The sequence below is a fragment of the Hyperolius riggenbachi genome, chromosome 8, assembly GCF_040937935.1.
Source record: "Hyperolius riggenbachi isolate aHypRig1 chromosome 8, aHypRig1.pri, whole genome shotgun sequence".
Taxonomy (NCBI): domain Eukaryota; kingdom Metazoa; phylum Chordata; class Amphibia; order Anura; family Hyperoliidae; genus Hyperolius; species Hyperolius riggenbachi.
The window spans coordinates 48,681,298-48,708,296 of record NC_090653.1 but is presented as its reverse complement, the minus strand read 5'-3'; the positions used below and the strand labels follow the sequence as shown (position 1 = coordinate 48,708,296).

The following is a 26,999-nucleotide window of genomic DNA, read 5'->3' as shown; positions in this document are numbered from 1 at the left end:
TTGTCCCAGGGGGAGGGGAAGTGGTTAATGCAAAGACTGCATGCAGCGATTTAGAATAACGTGATCCCTTACAGTGAGCAGCCCCATAGAATTGTATGAGCAGTGAGTTGACATGCAGAATTTTTCTGCAATGCAACTGAGCACTGTAAACAGGTCCTGAATCAGGAATGGTGTCTTGCATCAAGTAGAACACATTTCTCCATTTCCCAGCCCATTCTAAACACTGGCATGGATTGGCCCCCAAGGACTGGAGTTTGACACTTTAAACCATAAATGGCAATAGCGAGCTAACCACATATCATCACTCTCTTGCAGAGGTGACGTTACCTCTGGTGGGACTTGCCTTTCAATCCAGTTCCCTTAAGGATGAAGGGGAAGCAAATCTCGCAATAGACAGCAATGCAGACCCAGACTACCTGAATGGCTCCTGCAGTCAGACCGGCAGTCAGTTTGAGCCATGGTGGGCAGTGGACCTGAGACGGGGCTACATGATCAACAACGTCACAATTACCAGCCAGATCAACAGCCAAGAGACCCTGCAGCCCTGGGCTGAGATCCACGTGGGGGAGGACATCCAGGACTATGGCCTATATAACCCTATGTAAGTAGACTGTTATGGTTATTTGTAGAAGAAAATGTTTTACAGGAGACAAATGGACACCATAGGTAAAGCGTTTTCGAGATGACTGTAAAGAAAACACAATTGTAAAATAACGGCAAAAAATGTACTGTTCACGACTAAAGTTAGTAAAAAAAGGTTGTTAGGCAATAAAGTTACTTCCTCAGCTGGGGGGTTTGGTGCCAGGGCCGGATTTTCCATAAGGCACTGTAAGCACGTGCCTACAGGCACCTTATGTGAGAGAGGCGGCCCCCACTCCTCAGATCACTGACCTCAGGCACTTACCCCCTAATCCTTGTCTCATGTCACTAAGGATGAGGACAGTTAGGGCTCGTTTCCACTATCGCGAATCTGCATGCGTCCAACGCATGCAGATTCGCACATGTAATGCAAGTGGATGGGCCTGTTTCCACTGTAGCGTTGTTGAGGTGCGTTTTTTTCAGCGGTAAAAAAACGCACAAAAGAGCCAACGAATTCGCCTGCGAGTGGAATGCATGCGAATCGCCGCTAATGTATTTAATAGTAAAAACGCATGCGTTTGTTACATGCGTTTTTACCCGCGATTTCGCGTGCGATTTCGCACCTTTTTCAATTTTATTTTGCCCTGGCAGTGTCATGGTTAATTTCGCACGCGAAATCGCGGGTAAAAACGCATGCGGAAACGCATCCGCATGCGTTTTTCAAGCGTCGGAATGCCGGCGAAATCGCGTCGCAACAGTGGAAACAAGCCCTAAGTGACATAAGGAAGGGTCGTAAAACATGGGTGGAGGCACCCAATGCATAAAAGATAGGCTAATAAGTTATTAATCTTATAAACAGAGAGGGAATCTTACCTCTCTTGAAGAATTTGGATCAGTTTATTGAAAAAAAGGTATTTTATTCAAACACAAATAGTCAATTTTATGTGCTTGAATAAAAGACCTTTTTTTCAATAAGCTGATCCAAATTCTTCAAGAGATCTAAGATTCCCTCTCTGTTTAAAAGAGTAAAGGGGAACTTCAGCCTAAACAAACATACTGTCATTAAGTTAAATTAGTTATGTTAATTGAAATAGATAGGTAATATAATCTTTTACCCACCCCGTTTTAAAAGAACAGGCAAATGTTTGTGATTCATGGGGGCTGCCATCTTTGTCATGGGGGCAGCCATCGTTTTGGTTGAAAGGAGGTGACAAGGAGCAGGAGACACAGTTCCAAGTGTCCAGTGTCCTGATAACCCCTCCCAGCTGCAGGCGCTAGGCTTCAAATGTCCAATTCAAAATGTAAAAAAAAAAAAAATTGCACCAAAACAGCAGAACGAGAACAACAACATCAGAAATCCCATCATGCTTTGCACAGCATCAGGTGAAAACTGCCCGAGCAGTTTTCTTCTGTGCAGCTAAAAATGAGGCTTGTATAAGAGTAACAAAGTTCTGATGCTGTGAAACTGTTAAAGAAACACAAGGCCTTCAGTGCTGCTGAGTCGATTTTTAGTCTGGAGGTTCACTTTAATAGCTTATTAGCCTATCTTTTATGCACTGGGCACCTCCACCCGTTTTAAGTGTCTTGTCATACCTCTTTTAGAGGTGATAGTTTTTTTAGTTGTCCTAAAGAACTTCCGGAGTGCGGCCACCCAGTTCCTGTCATAGACCTAAGAAACCGAGTGGGGACAGTTAATTAGGGATGGCCCTGATTAGGAGAACTCATGGAGAAGCATGTGATCAGTTTGATCAGCTGATAGATTTGATAGGTCCTGAGGTTTAACACATGATCAGGACCAGAGCCGAGACAAGGTCCTTCAGCACCCAAGGCTGAGACAGCAAAGTGCGCCCCTCCATCCCTTCCACCCCAGCCGTCACACACTGATTGAAATTAGATTAAGAGGCGCCCCAGGGCCCCCAACAACTTAATCTATAGTTATCTGGCTTGCAGTCACTGCTATGTATGCCCTTTTCTTACTTCTTTGTGCTTTAAACACAATTGGGAATGACAGCTGAATGAATTGTGCGCCCCTCCTACACTGCGCCCTGAGGCTGGAGCCTCTTCAGCCTCTGCCTCGGCCCGGCCCTGATCAGGACCAGCAAATCAGAACCTTACCAATCTATCAGCTGATCAAAGTGATCACATCCTGTCCATGAGTTCTCCTAAGCAGGGCCATCCCTACGGTTAATTTCCCGCCTGCTCTGACGGTGGTTGCAAGGATTTGCAAACCGACTTTGTGAGTATATACATCCTTAGCAATTTGCTTTCCTGAATCTTACACGATTCTGCACCAGTGGGCTCCTGGTCTCTTTTTGTATTTTAGATGAACCTGGAGATGTTATAATCACAGGAACCATTAACATAAGCTATCTTCTGACCCACATAAGGAAGGGATTAGAGTTCAGTATATTTTTACTTGGGGGTGTGGCCTGTGTTCAAGGGAGAAGTTTAGGGCACCAGAAAGCCTGTGCCTATTGGCCTCTGCATTATAAATCTGGCCCTATTTGGTGCTTACTGACACATTTATCAGCAGAGTTATATCCAATAAGTAAGCATAAGATCATAATTGTGGTTTAAAAAGGGCAGGGGACGAGGAGGAAATGGGCATATTAGCAAAAGCATCTTGAGGAATGGGTTCATACTAGTGGGGGTGATTTTAAGCATAGGCAGTACAGGTCACTGCCTGGAGTGCCATTGGTCCTGGGGGGCGCCATGCCCTTGATTTACAAAGAAAAGTATGGATCCGCACACAGACTTATGCAGGAAAAGTGTAATACTTTATTGTCCCATGACACACGTGCAATATTCTGACCGTACACCGGAATATTGCACGTGTGTGATGGGACAATAAAGTATTACACTGTTCCTGCATAAGTCTGTGTGCGGATCCATACTTTTCTTTGTGGAGTACAATTGCCGGGGATCCTGCACCAGCGCTCATTGACAGAAGGTTCTTTTCTCTTACTGAATGTCTTTGATTAAGCCCCGCCCCCTTAACTAAGCCCACTGTGAATTAAGCCATGCCCCCATGGGTGTTTGTACCTCCTTCTGTCCCCTTGTGCCTCCTGCTGTCACCTTGAGCCACCTTCAGTCCCCCCATGCCTCCTCTGCGTGTCGCTTTGTCTCCCTGTGCTTCCTTCTGTCTCCCTTTGTGCTTCCTTCTGTCTCCCTTTGTGCTTCCTTCTGTCTCCCTTTGTGCCTCTGTCTGTCTCCTTGTGCCTTCTTCAGTCCCCCTGTGTCACCTCTGCCTCCCAGTGTGTCCAGAAATGGATCAAAGTGAAATGGTACCCTAGGCAAGCAACGACTTTTGGCCCACTGTTGATAGCCACCTAGCTTTTTGATAAGAGTTGTCGGGGGTTAGCATAAACTGGGCCCCTACACTCTCTCCAGGCTCTAGGCACCTGCCTAAGTTGCCTTGTGGATGATCCGGCTCTGTGTGCGTCCCTCTGTGCCTCCCTCTGTCCCACTTTGCCTCCTTCTGTCCCACTTTGCCTCCTTCTGTCCCCCTTTGTGCCTCCCTCTGTCCCCTTGTCCCCCTATCTGTTCCCGAGACCCTCCTACGCTCCCCCAGTGCAGTGTGTAAAGGCAAAGTATAGCACAGCAGGAGCTGTGCTCTAACCTCCCCTCTGGAGTCCAGTGCTGTGCCTGTGCGACCATCCTGTCTGTTTTATGCTCCCTCTAGTGCTGTCTCTCCTCATGTAGCGTGTAATCTAATGCTACATGGGGTAGGAGATGCTGGGCACTAGGGCGAGTGGTGAGCGGACAAGCGGAAGCACAGCACTGGACTCCAGATGAGAGACGAGAGCTCAGCTTCTGCTGCACTATTTACACACTAAGCTGGGGTAGTGCAGGAGGGTGGTGTGCAATGAAATGCGACAGGATCGCTGGGTTATTTGTATCTCAGGAGTATTATGCATCCATGGGCAAGTAGACACACTGCAGATTTATTCCCGGAGTTCTGTAGGCTGTAACAAAGAAAAAAAAATCTTTAAAGCAGGCCTGAGCTCAGAATTTCATCTTATTCTCTGCTCTAAAAGATACACAACAGCATAAGAACCTTTAAAGAAAAAACATTTCTTTGTTACACAGCTGATACAAGTCCTGCAATAAATCTGCATTTTGTCTTCCTGCTTTCAGACATATTGTTAATATTCTGTATTTACAAATGAGCTGTCTGCCATGGCAATCAGCTGACACAGCTAAGGGATCAAATTACACGTGTGATTATTCACAGATAAGGTGGAATTAGACAGGTTAAACTCTCAATATACACACGGGGTGCATTTTTATATGTTCTCCTTCCGTCTAGTGCAAGAGTTCAGGTCCACTTTAAAGAGAACCTGTAACAAAAAAAAGTTCCCCTGGGGGGTACTCACTTCCAGAGGGGGAAGCCTCAGGGTCCCAATGAGGCTTCCCCCTCCCCTGTAGCTGCAGGCAGTCCAGCGCTGGCTCCCCGAAGTCTCCTGCAATCCTCCCTCGACAAGCCTGAGAAGCGCTGATTTATTTACCTTCCCTGGTTCCAGCGGGGGCGCTGTTGCGGCTCTCAGCACGGAGATAGGCGGAAATAGCCGATCTCCGTCGGGTCCACTCTACTACGCAGGCACAGGAAACTTGCGCCTGCGCAGCACAGCGGGCCGACAGCGATCGGCTATCTCCGCCTATCTCCGATCGGAGAGCCGATACTGCGCCTGCGCTGGAGCCGGGAAGGTAAGTATTTACATCCTCACTGTTCGGAGGGGCACAGCGAGACCGCCGTGGGACACAGGAGGACAGGGGAAGCCTCGATAGGATAGGAGGCTTCCCACTACGGAGGTGAGTACCCCCCAGGGGAACTTTTTGTCGTTACAGGTTTTCGTTAAAGGTTATGCTGTTGCTTATCTTTTAAAGCAGAGAGAAAGTTCTGAGCTCAGGTCCATTTTAAAGTCACTCAGAGATGAGTCTTACTGCAGTTTTTTTACTTACCTGGGGCTTCCTCCAGCCCCATAAGCACGGAGGCGTCCCTCCTCCTGCGATCTCCCATTCAGCTGCGGTGAGCCCCGGTAACAGGCTCAGTGACATCAGTCTGGGTCTGCTGTGCATGCGCAGAAGACCCTGACTGGCTTCAATTGAGCCCATTACCGGGGCTCACCACGGCTGAACCGTAGACAGCAGGAGGAGGGACGCCTCCGTGCTTATGGGGCTGGAGGAAGCCCTAGGTAAGTAAAAAAAACTGCAGTAAGACTCATCTCTGAGTGTCTTTAAGGCTGATATTGAAACTGGAGCTATTGCTCACTGTAGCCACTATCTAGATAATGCAGATTATGCAAGTATTAAGAACTTTCCCACTGATTGCAGTGCTAAGAGCAACGGGCCTCCTTTTGTTTGCCTCAGTTTTCCTTGCGGTAAATGTCATACATCAGCCTTTCCCTCCAATCTCTAGATGTGCTGTCATCACTTCCATGTTGCCAGGAGAGACCAAGTCGTTTTTCTGCGGAGGAATCATTGCACGTTACATCACGGTGGTCATACCAAACCGGGTTGACATATTAACGCTATGTGAGGTCCAGGTGTCGGTTTTCAGTGTGCCAGGTATACACGCCTAATGATGTATGCATAGGACTGTTCACTTCTGACGCAATTATTATTTTGTTTTGCATTTTGCTGACTTGCTAAATTCAGATGACTGCATTTACCTTGATGAGCAGGTGCTTCCTCCAACTGGCTATCTGCAGCAAAAAAGCCAGCTGTACCTACACAGCTTTACCTACACAGAATCTGCGTGGGGACCCCTGCAGCTCACCCCATGCTAGACCCATCGTAATCCCCCCCCCCCCCCCCCCCCCGCCCATAAAAAGAAAACTAACTACGAGCTGGATGAATACTGTGTGTACCTGCTAAAGGGGAGCTTTAACCCAGGTGTGAATTTCATTTCAATCAGTAGCTGATACCCCCTTTCCCAAGAGAAATCTTTACCTTTTCTCGAATAGATCATTGGGGGCCTTTATGGCTAATATTGTGGTGAAACCCCTCCCACAGTGTGATGTCATGACAGTTTCCTGTCTGTAAAACTTTTTCCAACTGCCAAGCAAGCATTATCTACCACTGTGCACAGAACTCTCAGCAACGAACATTCCCTACTGATCAGCTGACATATTTTACAATTGGCAAACAATGACTAAATAATATATAGATGAATATTATAAACAATACGCAATTGTATTCATTATGTCATTTTCACTACAGTCCCTCTTAATGCAGGGGAGTCAACCTGAAATACTGATTGGGCTGAAATTGAATGCTGAGACAAAGTCGCGGGTCAACCTCAATGTCTGCTGGCTACCCTCCCTTATAAAGTTACCTGGTGTCTAGTGGCCCCAGAGCCGGATGTAAGCCAAGGCCACATAGGCCATGGCCTAGGGCACCCCAGGGTCAAGGGCAGTGGGCAGCAGACTATACTGGGGAGGGTCACTTGGCTTTCTATACGAAAAAGGGAGGAGGGGGTCATCAGACTATCTATACGGAAAAGGGGGAAGGGCTTCTTATACTAGAGGGAAGGGTCATTAGGCTACCTATACTGGAGGGAAGGGGGGGGGGTCACCGGAGGGGGGGGGGGAAGGGTTATCTAACTACCTATACTTGGGGGGGAGGTCATATGGTTGCTTATACTAAAGGGAAGGGTCAATCGGCTACCTATACTGCAGGGAAGGAGAAAGGTTCTCTGGCTATCTATACTTGGGATGGAGGGGCTGGCTACCTATCCTAGAGGGAATGGTCAGTGGGCTACCTATATGGGAGGGAAGAGGAAGAGTCATCTGGCTGTCTATACTAGAGGGGGTGGCTGCTGACAGTGTCCTTGGGCGGTAAAGAGTACAAATCCAGCCTTGAGTGGCCTCCTCCCCTATAAAGCTCCCTGCTGTCTCGTGACCACCTGCCCTTCCCTATACAGCTCCCTGGTGTCTAGTGCTTTTCCCCTCCCTCCCCCATATTGCTTCCCTGGTGATGTAAGGATTAATCGCCAATGGTCTAGTGGTCTAGAGTGGGCCAAACATAATGCAAAGTGGGGAAACCACTTGGGGGCCAAACTTGATGGCTCTGAGGGCCAGATTTGGCCCGCGGGCCAGAGTTTGACATGTATGTCTTAATGATATGTGCAAAGGTGAATCACCAGTTATCAATCTGCTTTTAATGCACAGAGGTCTGTCTGTTGACCCTGATGCTAAAAGCGCTTTGTTACTGGAAAACTCATGAGGATTCTTTCTTTGAATTGTACTTTGAAGTGATCACATATTTGTCTGGAAAATCTTTAGCCTGCAAAGGCTCTGAATAGTAATGAAGAATGGGAAGTCTTGCTGTTCAGAGCCAGGTTAGAACTTGCAGATACTCGCTGTGACTTCTGAAGACTTCCTGTTCTCTCTTCCCCGTAAAGTGTGAATAATTGTGCTTTACAGATTTTCAGATTGGAGTGAAGATTCACAGTGTGTCTAATGCTGGATCAAACCTTTTACAGAACACAGAGAGGATGATACAGCAGGTGAGTCACTGCCTCCCACAAACAAGCACCGGTCCGGCTCTCCCAGAAGGATGACTGTGACACACGGGTAATAGCATCTTCATCTCATTTATTACAGGTCAGGCAGGAAATAAAGACTACGGTCAGAACACTAGGCTGGGGGGTGGACAACATTCTGCAGAGAGGTAAGTTCTGAGGCCATACACACAACGATTTTCCAGTTCAGTTTGTTTCCTGCTGAAATATGTTTAAAAGATACCAGAGCCAAAATGCTCCGGTATAAAGTGAAGGTGCAGTGGGTAGGGGGCGGGGGTATAAGCTAATACTTACCACTCCTCCCATTCCCCTCCATCCCTCGCTGTTCTTCTATACTCAGTCTAGTTCTCCTTGGCAACTCCAAACCTGGACATGCTGTGCATGCGCAGTATGTCAGTTCTGCTCCCGTGGCCGCGCAGTGACGTCACAGGACAGGACAGGAGCACCCTCGCTCCCCCCAGCAGTTGATGCTCACTCAGTGGAGCATGCACGCCGGAACGCAGGAGCGAGGGGAGCGAGGGCAGTCTTGTCCTGTGACATCACTGCGCGGCCACAGGGGAGAATGGACATACTGCGCATGCACAGCACAGCACATCATGTCCGGGTTTGGAGTCGCCGAGGAGAAATAGACTGAGTGTAGGAGAACAGCAAGAGATGGAGGGCAACGGGAGGTGCAGTAAGTATTTGCCGATACCCCCCTACCCACTGCATCTTCACTTTTAACTAGAGCCTTTAAGCTCTGGTATCCTTTTATGTTGATTTTTTTTGTTGAAATCTATTAATCACTTGCACCTCCACGGGACAAGTATCTACATCCCAAGAGTCTTCACTTACGCTCCCATGGGCGTAGATACTCGTCTCATAATATTTACAGTTTACTGACACGTGCACATATTGGTGAATGGGAACATGTGTTCCCAAAGACAATCAAAGTGTCTGATAAATGAATGATCAATGCTGTAACCAGTAACAGTGTTCATTCATTGTAAACAAAACAAACTATTACTTCCTACTAACTCAGAAGGCTGATTCAGCGTTCTAAGTAGACAGGAGACTGTGTGGGGACATCTAGTGGTAATAATCATATGACATAAAAAAAAATTAAAAAACACATTTCCTATAAGTATAACAAGGACATTAATCCCTTCTACCACTCCCCCATATAATTCACTCATAAGGAAAAAAAAAAGGGGGGTCAGTGACAGAATTTAAAAACAATACATAAATTGTTACCTTAGGGAACTTTTTAAATAGTATGCTATGAGGATGTATTACTAGCAATAAGTGCTTATAATTATTGATATAGTACAATGACAAAATGAGAAAACCAAAAATGCAAAATGGAAAAAGTACACCTTTATTAACAAATAAAATATTGACGCCATACATTGTACAAGGGACACAATTTAAATGTTGTAATAACCAGGAAATACGGACAAATAAATGTGTGGGTTTTATCTACAGTAGCAGATTTTATTTTTAAACTATAATGGCTGAAAAATTAGAAATAATGCATTTTTTCTTTTTTTACTTATTACCTTTAAAATGTATACAAAATAAAATAATTTTTAGCAAAAAGTACCATCCACAGGAAGCCTAAAAAAAAAAAAAAAAAACAACAACAATGTATAGATCATTTAGGTGTGATAAGTAGTGATAAAAGTTATTGCAGAACTAGTCTACCTAAGCCCGTTTCAAAACGGGGCTCTAGGTGGTGATTCTGCGCCACCGCCGCCAGTCAGTGCGCGCGTGCACACGACCGCCCTGCTTGCTTATCCCGTCCCAATGGTTGACTGTACTGTGCACATGCGCAGTACAAAAAAAACACGGATGGACAGACAGGGAAAGTGTATGACGCAGGGACAGTTAGGTTTTATTGTATAGGATGAATGGAAGCAGCATCGAGATGTATAAATTGCTCGTTTTTAAGGCAAAAAAAAAAACCTTTGTGGAGTGGTTAAAGTGGAACGGAACCACCAACAAAAATATTTCTTCATGACCATTTATGGAAATCTTAACAAAACTGAGGTTTAGAACTTGGTTTCACTATGCAGGGAGCACTGAAGGGGTTAAGCCTCAGTGTTTACTGTATGGAGAGAGAACTGCAGCAATGCTCCTGCAGATTATTTACAGCTGCTGGTAAGAACTAATTAGACATTTCGATCTAGTTAAATTCAGCACAGAAGACAGAACAGTGAATTCCTTGAGCAACTTAATGTGGAATAAAGACTTCTCGTTGTGTGCTGTGCAAGAGTTCAGCTTAAAATTGATGTGATAGTGTGTGGTAGGCATCAATCACTCTCTATTCTGATCAGTGAGGGCTTTATCATTTGGCACCATCTAGTGGCAATCTATGTGCATGCATCCAACACATCGTACTCAGGCCTGGCTCACATTGGCAGGTAAAACTGAACTTATTTTAACGCATCTAAAGTTAACCAATGGACTTGTTCACATTGCTCTGTTAGAACGGATCCGTTTGGTATGTTCCACCAAATGGGCCACAAGTTTGGGGAGGGAACGATTTTTCCTGATTGATGGATGCGTCATATTCATGGCATAACGAAATGGAGGGTCACGGACCAAAAACTGATGCCCATTACAACCTGATCTGTTTTGAACCGTCCAGTGTGAACTGGGCTTTATTCAATTCACTTTCTCCTATGTGATATTTTCACATCTTGTCAATAAAATGTCTTTTAAGCCACAAACAAGAAAATACTCAGAATGTTTTTGACAGTACCTTTTCACCTACTTTTTGGTACTTTTTCGATTGCAGAAAGCTGAAAAGTTATTTTAAACTAAAGAAGAAAAATTATCAGGAGAAAACTTTGGAGAAAAACAGAATTGAATAAGAACCTCAGGCCCATAAGCCATTAACTTTTTCTCCTGAGTTTTCTCCTAGGTGATTACTAGAGTTGGGCCGAACCTCCGATTTTAGGTTCGCGAACCTGGTTCGCGAACTTCCGCGGAAGGTTCGGTTCGCGTTAAAGTTCGCGAACCGCGATAGACTTCAATGGGGATGCGAACTTTGAAAAAAAAAATAATTATGCTGGCCACAAAAGTGATGGAAAAGATGTTTCAAGGGGTCTAACACCTGGAGGGGGGCATGGCGGAGTGGGATACATTTACAGTCTCTATATATAGCGCAACACACTTGGTGCAGCCTATCGCTGCACTGTTCTTAATGGCCCCTTTCTCTTGATTGCTGGTTCTGATTGTTCACCACCACCACACCAAGCAATTGGAATAGGACTCACCCTCTGCTTAGACCACCATAGGTCTAAGTGAAGCCTTGGGGTTATTCCCGGGTCACCCCCGACCACTGCGAGCTCTGGGTCACCTTTTCCACCTTCTTTCCACCTCAATCAATGAATCTTTGTACCTCCAAATAAAAACTGCTCATAGCGTAATACTGTTTGTTTAAAATAAGCTCTAAAATTTATTGCACTTACAATATCCAGGTTAAAATGACAGCATGAGTTTTTCCGGGCTCTCCCCCGTATCGGTGGCCTCTGGTGGGCTCTCCAATGTGTAATCCCGCCTCTCAGACTCGACCGCCGTACGCTCAGTCGTTCGTCCGTTCCGGCGTCTCCCCACCGCTCAAACACTCCACGCCACTTCCTGGGTCCCGCCCTACTAGTTTCGTCACCTTAGTGACTCATCAGGAACTCCTTCTCTTCTCTGTGACAATGCCTCCAGCTGCGCTGAAGGTCCTTTCTGACAGGACGCTTGCGGCAGGGCAGGAGAGAAGTTGGATGGCAAATTGGGACAGCTCTGGCCACAGGTCAAGCCTGCGCACCCAGTAGTTCAAGGGTTCCTCATCGCTGTTCACAGCAGTGTCTACATCCACACTTAAGGCCAGGTAGTCGGCTACCTGCCGTTCCAGGCGTTGGTGGAGGGTGGATCCGGAAGGGCTACGGCGAGGCGTTGGACTAAAGAACGTCCGCATGTCCGACATCACCATGAGATCGCTGGAGCGTCCTGTCTTTGACTGCGTGGACACGGGAGGAGGATTAGTGGCAGTGGTACCTTGCTGGCGTTGTGCCGTCACATCACCCTTAAAGGCATTGTAAAGCATAGTTGACAGCTGGTTCTGCATGTGCTGCATCCTTTCCACCTTCCGGTGAGTTGGTAACAGGTCCGCCACTTTGTGCCTGTACCGAGGGTCTAGTAGTGTGGCCACCCAGTACAGCTCATTCCCCTTGAGGTTTTTTATACGGGGGTCCCTCAACAGGCAGGACAGCATAAAAGACGACATCTGCACAAAGTCGGATCCAGTACCCTCCATCTCCTCTTGCTCTTCCTCAGTGACGTCAGGTAAGTCAACCTCCTCCCCCCAGCCGCGAACAATACCACGGGAAGGTTGAGCAGCACAAGCCCCTTGCGATGCCTGCTGAGGTTGTTCTCCTGCCGCTGTCCCCTCCTCCTCCTCCTCCTCCCCCAAAGAAACACCTTGCTCATCATCCTCTGAGTCTGACTCGTCTTCTGCACACGACTTCTCTTCTTCCTCCTCCTCCCCCCTCTGTGCTGCCGCAGGTGTTGAGGAAACAGCTGGGTCTGATGAAAATTGGTCCCATGCCTGTTCCTGCCGTAACGGTTCCTGGTCACGCTCATTCACAGCTTCATCCGCCACTCTACGCACAGCACGCTCCAAGAAGTAAGCGTAGGGAATTAAGTCGCTGATGGTGCCCTCACTGCGGCTCACCAGGTTGGTCACCTCCTCAAACGGCCGCATGAGCCTGCATGCATTTTCCATCAGTGTCCAGTTGTCGGGCCAGATCATCCCCATCTTCCCAGACTGTTTCATTCTACTGTAGTTGTAGAGGTAGTGGGTCACGGCTTTCTTCTGTTCTAGCAGGCGGGAGAACATGAGCAGGGTCGAGTTCCAGCGAGTCGGGCTATCGCAAATGAGGCGTCTCACCGGCATGTTGTTTTTGCGCTGAATTTCCGCAAAGCGTGCCATGGCTGTGTAAGACCGCCTCAAATGCCCACAGAACTTCCTGGCCTGCTTCAGGACATTCGCTAAGCCAGGGTACTTTGCCACAAATCTTTGAACCACTAGATTCATGACATGTGCCATGCAGGGTATGTGTGTCAGCTTCCCCATATGCAAAGCGGCAAGCAGATTGCTGCCGTTGTCGCACACCACGTTGCCTATCTCCAGGTGGTGCGGGGTCAGCCACTCATCCACCTGTTTCTTAAGAGCAGCCAGGAGAGCTGCTCCAGTGTGACTCTCCGCTTTGAGACAAGACATGTCTAAGATGGCGTGACACCGTCTTACCTGGCATGCAGCATAGGCCCTGCGGAGCTGGGGCTGTGTAGCTGGAGAGGAGAACTGCCACTCAGCCAAGGAGGACAGCGAAGAGCATGTAGCAGGAGGAGAGGAGGTGGCAGGAGGCCTGCCTGCAAGCCGTGGAGGTGTCACAATTTGGTCCGCTGCGCCCTGCTTGCCATCGTTCACCACCAGGTTCACCCAATGGGCTGTGTAGGTAATGTAGCGGCCCTGCCCGTGCTTGGCAGACCAGGCATCCGTGGTCAGGTGTACCCTTGACCCAACGCTCTTCGCAAGAGATGACACCACTTGCCTCTCAACTTCACGGTGCAGTTGGGGTATGGCCTTTCTCGAAAAATAAGTGCGGCCTGGCATCTTCCACTGCGGTGTTCCGATGGCCACAAATTTACGGAAGGCCTCAGAGTCCACCAGCCGGTATGGTAACAGCTGCCGAGCTAACAGTTCCGCCACGCCAGCTGTCAGACGCCGGGCAAGGGGGTGACTGGCCGAAATTGGCTTCTTCCGCTCAAACATTTCCTTCACGGACACCTGACTGCTGCTGTGGGCAGAAGAGCAGGAACCGCTCAAGGGCAGAGGCGGAGTGGAGGAGGGTGCCTGTGAAGGTGGAAGGGAGAAAGCGGCAGAAGCAGATAATGCACCTGATGGAGGAGGAAGAGGAGAAGGAGGGTGGCTTTGCTTTTGTGTGCTGCTGCTGCTTTTGCTCAGGTGGCCATCCCATTGCTGTTTGTGCCTTTTCTCCAGGTGCCTTCGTAAGGCACTTGTCCCTACGTGAGTGTTGGCCTTTCCACGGCTCAATTTTTGTTGGCAGAGCGAACAGGTATGCGCACTGATGCGGTGGGTTCACTGAACAGAACAGGTATACAGTGGCGGGTTCACAGAACAGGTATGCAGTGGCAGGTTCACTGAACACAACAGGTATGCAGTGGCAGGTTCACTGAACACAACAGGTATGCAGTGGCAGGTTCACTGAACACAACAGGTATGCAGTGGCGGGTTCACTGAACAGGTATACAGTGGCGGGTTCACTGAACAGAACAGGTATGCAGTGGCGGGTTCACTAAACAGAACAGGTATACAGTGGCGGGTTCACTAAACAGGATGGGCGGGGTCACGTCCCGTCCTGTTTAGTGAACTCCTCACCCCAAGCTGACAAGTGCTGGGAGGACCGAGTGGACGCTGAATCGCCGCTCCCCGCTGTTTGATGCAGTGCGGTTGAGTGCTGCGAGAAGAAACAGCAGTCTGGAGACTCAGCCGTGACCAAGAGCTGGAGGAAGAGCACTGGGCGCCCAGGGACTGGTGAGACACTTGTTTAGCAGCGCTGCCAACTGTGCTTACAAGGCTTGCTTTGGCTGTATATGTCTGCGCATGGACTGGGACTAACAGCATTATATTGTCTGCTTACCATCTAACTGACCACAGCAATTGTTTAAACCCCTCTCCACCACTCTGAAGAAAATCCGGATTGTGTGGTACCGGTACCAGTGTGGATGTGTTTGGGTGACAGTATGCTGGGTCATGAGTGAGGAGCGCTCTACAGGCTGTTTTTAAGTGGTTTTGAAGCGATCAGGGTTCTTTTTGCATTTTGGAGATTGTACTTAATAAAGGTTTATAAACAATTTGGGAAACCCTAGAGCAGCTGGTTTGAATTTTCTTACCGGGTTCACTAAACAGAACAGGTATACAGTGGCGGGTTCACAGAACAGGTATGCAATGGCAGGTTCACTGAACACAACAGGTATGCAGTGGCGGGTTCACTGAACAGGTATACAGTAGCGGGTCCACTGAACAGAACAGGTATGCAGTGGCGGGTTCACTAAACAGAACAGGTATACAGTGGCGGGTTCACTAAACAGAACAGGTATACAGTGGCGGGTTCACAGAACAGGTATGCAGTGGCAGGTTCACTGAACACAACAGGTATGCAGTGGCGGGTTCACTGAACAGGTATACAGTGGCGGGTCCACTGAACAGAACTGGTATGCAGTGGCGGGTTCACTAAACAGAACAGGTATATAGTGGCGGGTTCACTAAACAGAACAGGTATACAGTGGCGGGTTCACAGAACAGGTATGCAGTGGCAGGTTCACTGAACACAACAGGTATGCAGTGGCAGGTTCACTGAACACAACAGGTATGCAGTGGCGGGTTCACTGAACAGGTATACAGTGGCGGGTTCACTAAACAGAACAGGTATACAGTGGCGGGTTCACTAAACAGAACAGGTATACAGTGGCGGGTTCACAGAACAGGTATGCAGTGGCAGGTTCACTGAACACAACAGGTATGCAGTGGCGGGTTCACTGAACAGGTATACAGTGGCGGGTCCACTGAACAGAACAGGTATGCAGTGGCGGGTTCACTGAACAGGTATACAGTGGCGGGTCCACTGAACAGAACAGGTATGCAGTGGCGGGTTCACGAAACAGAACAGGTATACAGTGGCGGGTTCACTAAACAGAACAGGTATACAGCGGCGGGTTCACAGAACAGGTATGCAGTGGCAGGTTCACTGAACACAACAGGTATGCAGTGGCGGGTTCACTGAACAGGTATACAGTGGCGGGTCCACTGAACAGAACAGGTATGCAGTGGCGGGTTCACTGAACAGGTATACAGTGGCGGGTCCACTGAACAGAACAGGTATGCAGTGGCGGGTTCACTGAACAGGTATACAGTGGCGGGTCCACTGAACAGAACAGGTATGCAGTGGCGGGTTCACTAAACAGAACAGGTATACAGTGGCGGGTTCACTAAACAGAACAGGTATACAGTGGCGGGTTCACAGAACAGGTATGCAGTGGCAGGTTCACTGAACACAACAGGTATGCAGTGGCGGGTTCACTGAACAGGTATACAGTGGCGGGTCCACTGAACAGAACAGGTATGCAGTGGTGGGTTCACTGAACAGGTATACAGTGGCGGGTCCACTGAACAGAACAGGTATGCAGTGGCGGGTTCACTAAACAGAACAGGTATACAGTGGCGGGTTCACTAAACAGAACAGGTATACAGTGGCGGGTTCACTAAACAGAACAGGTATACAGTGGCGGGTTCACAGAACAGGTATGCAGTGGTGGGTTCACAGCACAGGTATGCAGTGGTGGGTTCAATGAACAGGTATACAGTGGCGGGTCCACTGAACAGAACAGGTATGCAGTGGCAGGTTCACTGAACAGGTATACAGTGGCGGGTCCACTGCACAGAACAGGTATGCAGTGGTGGGTTCACTGAACAGGTATGCAGTGGTGGGTTCACAGAACAGGTATGCAGTGGTGGGTTCACAGCACAGGTATGCAGTGGTGGGTTCAATGAACAGGTATACAGTGGCGGGTCCACTGAACAGAACAGGTATGCAGTGGCAGGTTCACTGAACAGGTATGCAGTGGTGGGTTCACAGCACAGGTATGCAGTGGTGGGTTCACAGAACAGGTATGCAGTGGTGGGTTCACAGCACAGGTATGCAGTGGTGGGTTCAATGAACAGGTATACAGTGGCGGGTCCACTGAACAGAACAGGTATGCAGTGGCAGGTTCACTGAACAGGTATGCAGTGGTGGGTTCACAGCACAGGTATGCAGTGGTGGGTTCACAGCACAGGTATGCAGTGGTGGGTTCACAGAACAGGTATGCAGAGTGGGTTCACAGCACAGGTATGCAGTGGTGGGTTCACAGCACAGGTATGCAGTGGTGGGTTCACAGCACAGGTATGCAGTGGTGGGTTCACAGAACAGGTATGCAGCCAGACAGGAACAAGTTAAGCCTAACTAATCTTTCCCTGAGAGACAGTCTGCAGCAGCTCGCCCTACTCTTACTAACGCAGGCAGCACACGAGTGACCGTAATGGCCGCCGCTGCCTGCCTTATATAAGGGGGGGTGGGGCTCCAGGGGCTAGTGTAGCCTAATTGGCTACACTGGGCCTGCTGACTGTGATGTAGAGGGTCAAACTTGACCCTCCATGTGCATTATGGGGCGAACCGAACTTCCGCAAAGGTTCGCCTGCGGGACGCGAACGCGAACCACTGAAGTTCGCATGGAACCGTTCGCAGGCGAACTGTTCGGCCCAACTCTAGTGATTACTTCACACCTTGTCAATAAGTGTTAGGGTTTCTCTTCAGTCCCTGTTGACCCTCCCACGAAGGAAGAGGCGTTACCCAGTAGAGGAGTCTAGGTGACCACGGGTCTTCACCCACACCACCTTGAGGGGAGTGCAGGACCACACCCCCAGGAGGGGGGTGCGGAACTTAGCTGCCTAGTGCCCTACCAGGTCACTACTGGGATTGCCTCATCGAGTGGTCAGGAGAACAGGTGACACTGATTGTGGAGTTGCAGTAGTCAGGTGAGAGCTGAAGATCCAGTCCGGGTAGTGGTCCAGGAAGGTCGGGGTCACAAGCCAGAGGTCGAGGCAGGCGGAAATCAACGGTGGTCGGGGTCACAAGCCAGAGGTCGAGGCAGGCAGCAGACAGCGGAAATCCAGCAACAGAGCCAAAGGTCGGGGTCACAGGCCAAGGTCACAACAGAAGATCAGAATCAGGCAGATACAGGAACACGGTTCACCAGCAAGCTGTCAGAACGAGCAGCACTGCAGCTAAGGGCAGTGCTGCTTTTATACTAAGTGTTGGCGCCAAAATTAGCGCTCTGCGCATGCGCAGAACACGCACAACACTTTGCGCAACACTTTGCGCACGTGCATGCGCGCACCGTGGTTCACGCGCACGCACCTTTCTTCGCGCGCAATACTTTGCGCGGCGCGCAACGCCGCGCGCCGTACTGGGAGAGAGCATAGTAATACAAATGAGCCCCCACGCGTGCGCACACAGGAATGTCTCTGGAAATGTTGCAGACGGCCGCCATGGTGAGTGTGACATAAAGCCACCACCAAACAAGAAAATACTGAAAATAATTTTGATAGTACCTCTACTATTTGGTACTTTTTCCATTGCAAAATGTTGAAAAGTTATTTTAAATTTAAGATGAAAACTTATCTCCTAGGAGAAAACTGGGCCTCAGGGCCATATGCAATTCGCTTTTTCACCTGAGTTTTCTCCTAGGAGATACATTTTCATCTTGTATTTAAAATAACTTTTCAGCATTTAGCAATGGAAAAAGTACCAAATAGTAGAGTTACTATCAAAATTATTTTGAGTATTTCCTTGCTTGCTGGGGGTTTAAAAGGCATTTTATTTAGGAGCTGTAAAAATATCGCCTAGGAGAAAACTCAGGAGAAAAAGTTCACCCTTTCTCCTTCATTTTCACCTAGTTTATATTTTCACTCCTTGCCAAAAATACCTTTCATACAAGCAAATCACTTTTTCTCCTGGTAATAGTTCATCTTCTCTTTAACCACTTCCCAACTGAGGGGTTTTACCCCCTGACCACCAGAGCAATTTTCACCTTTCAGCGCTCCTTCCATTCATTCGTCTATAATTTTATCATTACTTATCGCAATGAAATGAACTATATCTTGTTTTTTTCGCCACCAATTAGGCTTTCTTTAGGTGGGACATTATGCCAAGAATAATTTTATTCTAAATGTGTTTTAATGGGAAAATAGGAAAAAATGTGGGAAAAAAATCATTATATTTCAGTTTTCGCCCTTTATAGTTTTTAAATAATGCATGCTACTGTAATTAAAACCCATTAAATGTATATGCCTATTTATCCCGGTTATAAAACCGTTTAAATTATGTCCCTATCACAATGTTTGCCGCCAATATTTTAGTTGGAAATAAAAGGTGCATTTTTCAGTTTTGCGTCCATCCCTAATTATAAGCCCATAGTTTATAAAGTAACAGTGTTATACCCTCTTGACATAAATATTTAAAAAGTTCAGTCCCTAAGGTAACTATTTATGTTTTTTTTTATTGTAAATTTTTTATTTTTTTTTTAATTACAAAAAAAAAATAATTGGGGAGTGTGGGAGGTAAGGAGTTAATTTTTTGTGTAAAACAAGTTTATTTGTGTGTAGAAAATGGTTAGGGTGTAGTTTTACTATTTGGCCACAAGATGGCAACATTACCAATTTGTTTCATGCGACCTGCAAGCGTCCTTCCGGACGCTTGCAGGAAGTAGAAAGAGGCTGGGACTTTGTTATTTTTTCACAATGATCGCGCTGCTCAGCCGAGCGGCAGCAGGTCATTGCGGGGCTTAGATCAACGAACGGGAATGGATTTTCCCGTTCGTTGATCTCTGGGCGAGCGGGCGGCGGCGTGTTTACGAGCGGGAACGCGGACAGCGGCGGGAGTGCGCAAAGTACGGATTTCTCCGTCCCTGGGGGTGAAAGGATGGAAAAAGGGGCGGAGAAATCCGTACGCGCGGGGGTAAAGTGGTTAAAATAATTTTTCAGCATTTTACAATTAAAAAAGTACCAAAAGTAGTGGAAAAATGAAGGTATTTTTGGCAAGGAGTGAAAATATAAACTAGGTGAAAACGAAGGAGAAAAAGGTGAACTTTTTCTCCTGAGTTTTCTCCTAGGCGATATTTTTAAACTTGTCAACAAAATGCCTTTTGAGCCACCAGAAAGCAAGAAAATACTTAAAATACTTTTTCACCTACTTTTTGGTACTTTTTTAATTGAAAAGTGCTGGAAAGTTTTTTAAAATCTAAGATTAAATGGCCCATATGCAATTCACTTTTTCTCCTGCGTTTTCTCCTAGGTGATATTTTTAAACGTGTCAATAAAATGCATTTTAAGCAATCATAAAGCAAGAAAATGCTCAAAATAATGTTGATAGTACTTTTTTATTTGCTTTTTGGTACTTTTTTAGTTGAAAAGTGCTGGAAAGTTATTTTAATTTGAAGATGAAAAAATATCTCCTAGGAGAAAACTTAGGTGAAAAAGTGAATTGCATATGGCCCAATGTGTCTATTGCAATGACCTTTTTCTCCTGAGTTTTCTCCGAGGTGATGTTTTCAGACCTTGTAAAAAAAATGCCTTTTAAGCCACCAGCAAGCACGGAAATACTTTTTCACCTACTTTTTAAATGAGTGCTGAAAAGTTATTTTTAAAAGAGAAAATTAAAAAAATCTCCTAGGAGAAAAAGTTAATTGCATAAGGGCCACAGTGTGAAAGGGCCAGGACGCATGTGGTTCCACACTCACTGCTGAAACTGATCAGCCCAGTTGAAATTTGCGTGAAATTTACATGCAAGCCATAATTATTTGCATCTTACTGACCTTCTCTGAGTGGGGAGGAAAGAGATATACAAATCAGAATAGGCTTTCAGCGTGATGTGTGGCAGGCAAAGATCCTTAGTCCGCTGTAAATAAAACTAACAGCCGGTAATTGTTCTAACTTGCAACAAAACGTGCATGAAGCCAGACAATGAAATTGAAATGAGTGGAGCATCTGCAGTCTATTACAGATCATGTAACAACATTGCCCGGATTCTCCCCAGACCAGACAAATCTGCAGGGGCATCGAAATATTTTATACTTCTTTAAACATCTCTCAGGGGAAATGTATAACAAAATCATCTCTTTATCTTTACAGATAATCAGACCTGTATTCCTATGATGACGTAATCTCTGAAGGGCTTTCTCGATTTATGTGCTACTCCTCAACCTCAGCATTTGATACAGTAGACCATCCCCTCCTCCTCCAATCCCTACAGTCCTTAAGCCTCATCTACACGAGGCGATCCGGCGGCTCGATTAGCCGCCGGATCGCCTCTTCCGCATCCCCGCCGCGTCCGTCACATTCGATCCGCCCTCGTCCCCGCCCGACGCCACTTATCTTCCGCTCAATTCCCTGCCATTGTCCCCTCGTGGGGAACGAGCAGGGAATCGGCGGTGGCAAGGTCCGACCTGTCCGATCTTATCGGAGCCTCATCTACGCATGTAGATGATGCTTTAGGGATTTGCGACACCTCCCTGGATCTCCTCATACCTCTCTGATCACCTCTTCACAACCTTTAAATGGTTCCTCCTACCCCCCTCCCCCCCCCCCTCGGTTGGAGTTTCCCAGGGCTCTGTTCTGGGCCTCTACTGTTCTCAATTTACACCTCCTCCATTGGCAAAGTCATCTCTTTCCTGGGCTTAAAATACCACCTATATGCCGATGATACCCAGATCTATCTCCCTACCCCCGATTTCTTCTCCTCCACCATGGCCAAGGTCTCCTTCTGACTCTCGACTATCTCCTGGATGTCAGCCAGGTTCCTGAAGCTTAGCTTGGATAAAACCAAGATCCTGATTTTCCCGCCACACACCACCCCTCCTGGATATTCATGTCACGATCAACAGCAACGACCATCCACCCTTCCTCACAGGCCTGCTGCCTGGGAGTCACCCTATACTCTGCTACCTCCTTCAGTACCAACATCCAAAATGTTACCAGAGCCTTCAATTTCTACCTTCGCAACATCTCCAAGATCCACCCTTTCTGACCCTAGACACTACCAAGCTTCTCATCCATGCCCTCATCATCTTCTGCCTTGACTATTGCAATGCCCTACTGTCAGGCCTCACCTTGAACCGCATTGCACCCCTTCAATCAGTCCTGAATGCAGCAGCTACTCATCCATTCTTCCCACCGCTCTACTTCCACTTCTCCCCTCTGAAAAGTCCTACACTGGCTTCATATCTGCTTCAGGATCAGTTTTAAGATTCTGTGCATCAAGCACTGTGATTACAGCACAGGAGATTTGGGAGCAGCCGGCACCACCATAGGCCATAGTAGGAATTACAGCCATAGCGGCGCACAGTCAGTAGCTTGGGGGCCGTCAGAAGACGGAGCTGAAGTGGCTTCTAAAACACTATAATTCGCCTTCCAGCAATAGCTGGAAGTCGAATTACTGTACATTATTCCCCACTATCCACATGGACCTAGAGGGGGAATAGTATTTAACGCCACCGGGAACTTGTGCAGCAGCAAGATAAGCCATACCGGCTGTATCCTGCGGCCAATTCATATGTATGCCTGTGCATGGACTACAGATCTATGCATAAGGCCTGCCCAACCTACATCTCTGAGCTTGTGCACAGATATATACTGTACCTGCCCGCTCTCTCCATACCTCGAATGATCTTCGTCTGACCATCCCACGCATTTCTCACTCGAATGCACGCCTACAGGACTTCTCAGGAGCCATCTATACCCTATGGAACTCTCTCCCACCCACACCTCAGACTCACCCTTTCCTTCAACACCTTCAAGCAAGCCCTCAAAACACACCTCTTTAAAATGGCCTTCCCGCCAGCTGCTGTAACTCTCTCAGCCAAGCACCTTACCTTGTGTTCACCCTCTCCCCTTTAGATTGTAAGCCTTTGGCAGGGTCTCCTCCCCCTTGTGTGTCCTTCTTGATCTTGCAACCCCACCAATCACACCCTTCCCATGGACTTACTCAGAATTACTGGGTCTCAGTAAAGCCACGTTTATGCATCTTGACCATTTGCATGTACAGGTACATTTGCAGTTCGTATTGGTGGGTCGTTCGTAAGTTGGGGACGACTTACGAACGACCCGCCAGTACGAACAACATGGATTCAGTGTTTCCATGGGAACAAGCTAAAATACATTTTCAAATTGGACGTGTAGTTTTTGAGAAAATCGATTTTAAAAAAATTCAAAGAAAAAATGGCTTTTAACTTGCATAAGCAGGTACAGAGGGGGACACTGGAGATACAGGGAACAGAGACAGCACAGTGTTCCAACTTAAGAACTGATTCAGGTTAAGAACGAACCTACAGTCCCTATCTCTTTCGTTAACGGGGGACTACCTGTATAGTCTTGTGCTAGGTTGTATAATCGTCTGCTACTTTTGTTTGTCACATCTTGTTTACATTGTATTCTATGTATCCCTATTTAATGTCCAGCACAGCATTATGTTGGCACTTTATAAATACAATAAATAATAATAATAATGTTGGATGGATCCAACTATGACACGTAATTGTTCAGCAGCATTTTGTTTAAAATCTTTGGCCAGTAAAGATACCCAAAAGCTGCTTTGCATATGAATGATCTACTTCTTCTGATCAGCACTTCATTTCACTGTGATGAGAGATTAGGGTCATATCCAATTTATTTTCTCTTGAGTTTCCTCCTAAGAGATATTTTTATCTTCAATTTATAATACTTTTTCTATTGCTAAGTACTAAAAAGTTATCAAAAAGTAGGTGAAAAAATATTATCAAAATCATTTTGAGTATTTATTTGCTTGCTGTCTTTTTAAAAGGCGTTTTATTGACAAGTTTGAAAATTTGACCTAGGAGAAAACGCAGGTGAAAAAGTGAATTGCATATAGAATTAGGTGTGTCAGGAGCAAATCCAGATGTTTGCCCAATGAGACAGTTAACCAGATAAATTTGAGTTAGGGCCAGTTCACACGGAAGCTCATTAGCGTTAGCCAAATGCTTCTCTGCAACAGTTCATGCAGCCACAAACAATCCATAATAATGGTACACCTCAAGCAAGCATACCAGCAGCTTTCCACTCAGGCAGAAATAGCCAAGCCCGATCCAGTCCACTCTACTGCACAGGCACATACCCAATTAGGCTCGGCTATTGGCTTCAATTCATCAAAGGGTGTTCGATAACAAAATCCCAGTCCTTAAAATACCGCATTCGGTATTTTACACTTCACTGTGCTAATTCATCAATATTTTCCCATGTGTGGTAGAGGTTCGTTAAGTTACCGAAGTACTAAGGCTTCAGTTCATCAAAGGCTGTTCGATAACAGCAGAGCAGTGCAGAGCAGCTTGGAATGTCTCTGTGTTGTTACAAGCTGATAACAATAGAAGGCATCCAGACATCCCTTTACATGTAAAGGTGTTATAGTTACTGTTATTTATACTGCCTCTGCTGCTCTGAATCTGTCCATCAGTGTTTCTTAACATTTTATTTATTTGCCACAATGTAGATGAACTTCCTGGAGACATTACAAATGCCATGCTTGGTGATTTCACCACCAGCATCTTTGCATTATCAAACAGGGCCTGAAAGGGTTACACCACCGAAGGGAATCTGGGGATATATTTTGACCCATTCTCTCTGCTCACTGCCTGGGGGGTCTGAAAGCTTGTGTGGAGAAGCCTGTGTGACCTATCAGCTGCACTTGCAGGAGAACAGGGGCTGTTTCTATTGGCTGCCTGCTCCTGCTAATCATGAAAACATTCACACAGAAGGCTTTCGAAGCCTGTAACGACAGGGGAGAGCTTGAGATAAACACTGAATGTGTTAGCGAATGTGGGAACCTTGATGAATTAACATTTGTTGAGCACATGTCGGTAATTTATCTCATTGCTGTGTCATTTCAGCTTCTCATTCGGTAACAGCTTTGATGAATTAACATTTTCTAAAGTGCTTCGTTAAGTCAGCTGTTTTCAGCATTACCGAATACGGTAATGCTTGATGAATTGAAGCCATTGTCTCTGGAGCGGTAAGCCGCTAGTGCGCCACTGTAGTAGTATTGTTATGGAACCTGAGTAGAAAGCTACTACTGCAGGAGATGCCGAGAAGCCCATGTCACCGGACTTTTCATGTCCAAGTGCAGGAACGGGCCTGTGGAGAAAAACAAGGGAAGCCTCTTCTGGATCAAGAGGCTCCCCTCTCCAGAGGTATTCCATGGGGGCATTTTTTTCCCCCCCTTCAGATTCACTGTAAAGCACACCTGACCCAAAGCAAAGCTACCCAAGATGAACAAAGGTATGTTTATGTTGGTTCCAAATACCTCTTTGCATTATTATTAATTATGAAAAGGAAGACATAGCCAATGACATGTGAAGACACACAACCACAGGATCAAATTGACGTATCAAACTCAGAATATGCTGATTAACTATAGGCATATTCCGAGTACAACACGTCAATTTGATCCTGTAGTTGTCTATGTCTTCATATGTGGATTGTTTTAAATAAAAAAAAAAAAATGCTGTTTTTTTGTATCTATCCCACTGTGGTTTGTGGATCCTCCTTTTCTTGATGTTCAACGTGGCTTGGCTGGCCAGATCCTACACCAGTGGTTATGTGTCTATGGGGGTAATAGAGCCTTTGGACCTCCCTATATTCAACTCAATTACTAGCATCTCACTGACCAGATTTAGTGACCAGATCCTACATCAATATCCAATCATGATGACTTCACTTCATTATGGTCATAAGCAAACAGGTTTGCATCTTATAAGCAAAGAAGGATTTGCGAGAAAAGCAAGAAAACACAGGCCAACCGACCCAAAACAGCACTTTATTTATAAACATAAAAAAAGAACAAAACACAAGAATGAGGGTTTTCCCCCTCCACACACCTGTGTCTCCAAACCCTGGCATGGAGCAGTGTGTAACGGTTTACCAGATCTTAACCAGGCAAAAAAGCAAAATAATAAATTATATCCTTCCAATTTATTCTCCAATTGCATTTTATAAGCCCATTTCTGAGCTGCATATAATTTGCATCTCATTGACTATTTCCACCTACTAGGCATTAGAGAGGCTAATAATTCTGCTGTACATACATCATATTGTTTGCCAATTGAACTGGGCCAGTTATACACACTTCCAGCTGATTTGGGCAAGCCCAGTTCCAAGCCACATACAATTTACATGCAAGTTGGCATTATCTGCACCATAGTAACCATCTGTGGCTGGAGAGAGCTTAAAGGGAACCTTAACTGTAAAATAAAGCATGATGCTCCAGTCCCCTGCAGTGGCTAAGTTTCATTTTTGGTAACTGGCCAGTCTGGCCGTATGCACCATCACTCATCGCCATCCTGCACATGTGCAGTACGAGATTTATCTTTCTGCACAGGCCATTGACATGAGCGAGGATATGCATGGCCAGGGCCATGTAGGGGCAGTGACTGGCCAATCAAATGAAACAGCTGCAGTGGGGGACCAGAGTATGGTTCTAGGATGGTGCAGGTGGGCTGGCAGCTGCCCTAAGTAAGTGAAACTGGTTTTGTTTTTAGTTAAGATTCCCTTTAACTCCAGCTGCAACACCAGCTTTAGGTTTTGGCAATTGTAGATATGGTAAAGCAGATGTTCTGGTGCTAAAGCAAGGCTAGAAGTGCTGATGGTGATTGGCTAGCAGAACAGAGCCAGACCTGGTCCCATTAACTTACCAGAAACCTGTAGGGCAGCAGGCCCACCATCAACCAAACTGAGGCCTCTATTCCACAGGAAGCTGAAGCATGTCCTCAGACACAATATGAGACGTTGGGTAACACCACTGCATGTCAAACATGACACACTGTTACCAAACGCCAGGAGGCTGAACTGCCCAATAAATGTGCAGTTTAACCTCCCGTGGAAATAAAATTACATCTGTCAATGAAGTAGGACTTTCATTCTCTGGCTGATGTCTGCTATAGATCTTCTATAGAAAAGAGACTTTCCAGAAGCGCAGGTGGGAAGGAACTGAAAAACAGGTCTCCTCAACCAGCTCTGCAATGAAGGTCCCTTGGTGCCTCATAGGCAGCTTACCCTATCTTGCCCTAGAACTATGTGAAGGGTGTGGCTTTCAAAGGATGTACCCATCACATTTTCTATAGTTCCACAGCTTGGAAAATGATGGAGCAGCCAGCTACTTAAAGGAATACTGTAGGGGGAGTCAGGGGAAAATGAGATGAACTTACCCAGAGCTTCTAATGGTCCCCCGCAGACATC

At 46.7% G+C, this 26,999-nt stretch overlaps 1 protein-coding gene across 1 annotated transcript; it reads left to right on the top strand.

The window, feature by feature from the left end:
• The first annotated feature begins 441 nt into the window (after nt 1-441).
• LOC137528793 (fucolectin-7-like) lies at nt 442-23,207 on the top strand. The gene is made up of 5 exons (XM_068250388.1): nt 442-601; nt 5,999-6,147; nt 8,007-8,089; nt 8,187-8,253; nt 20,889-23,207. The coding sequence occupies exons 1-5, from the start codon at nt 489-491 to the stop codon at nt 20,918-20,920; spliced, it is 444 nt and encodes a 147-aa protein (XP_068106489.1). The 5' UTR covers nt 442-488; the 3' UTR covers nt 20,921-23,207.
• Nucleotides 23,208-26,999: the final 3,792 nt, after the last annotated feature.

What these genes read in the sequence shown, in the direction of transcription:
- LOC137528793 (XM_068250388.1), top strand. Translation starts at nt 489, where the DNA reads ATGATCAACAACGTCACAATTACCAGCCAGATCAACAGCCAAGAGACC. An exon ending in GTCGGTTTTCAGTGTGCCAG is followed by an intron (nt 6,148 to 8,006) that starts GTATACACGCCT and finishes TGTGCTTTACAG; the next exon opens with ATTTTCAGATTGGAGTGAAG. An exon ending in CAGAGAGGATGATACAGCAG is followed by an intron (nt 8,090 to 8,186) that starts GTGAGTCACTGC and finishes CATTTATTACAG; the next exon opens with GTCAGGCAGGAAATAAAGAC.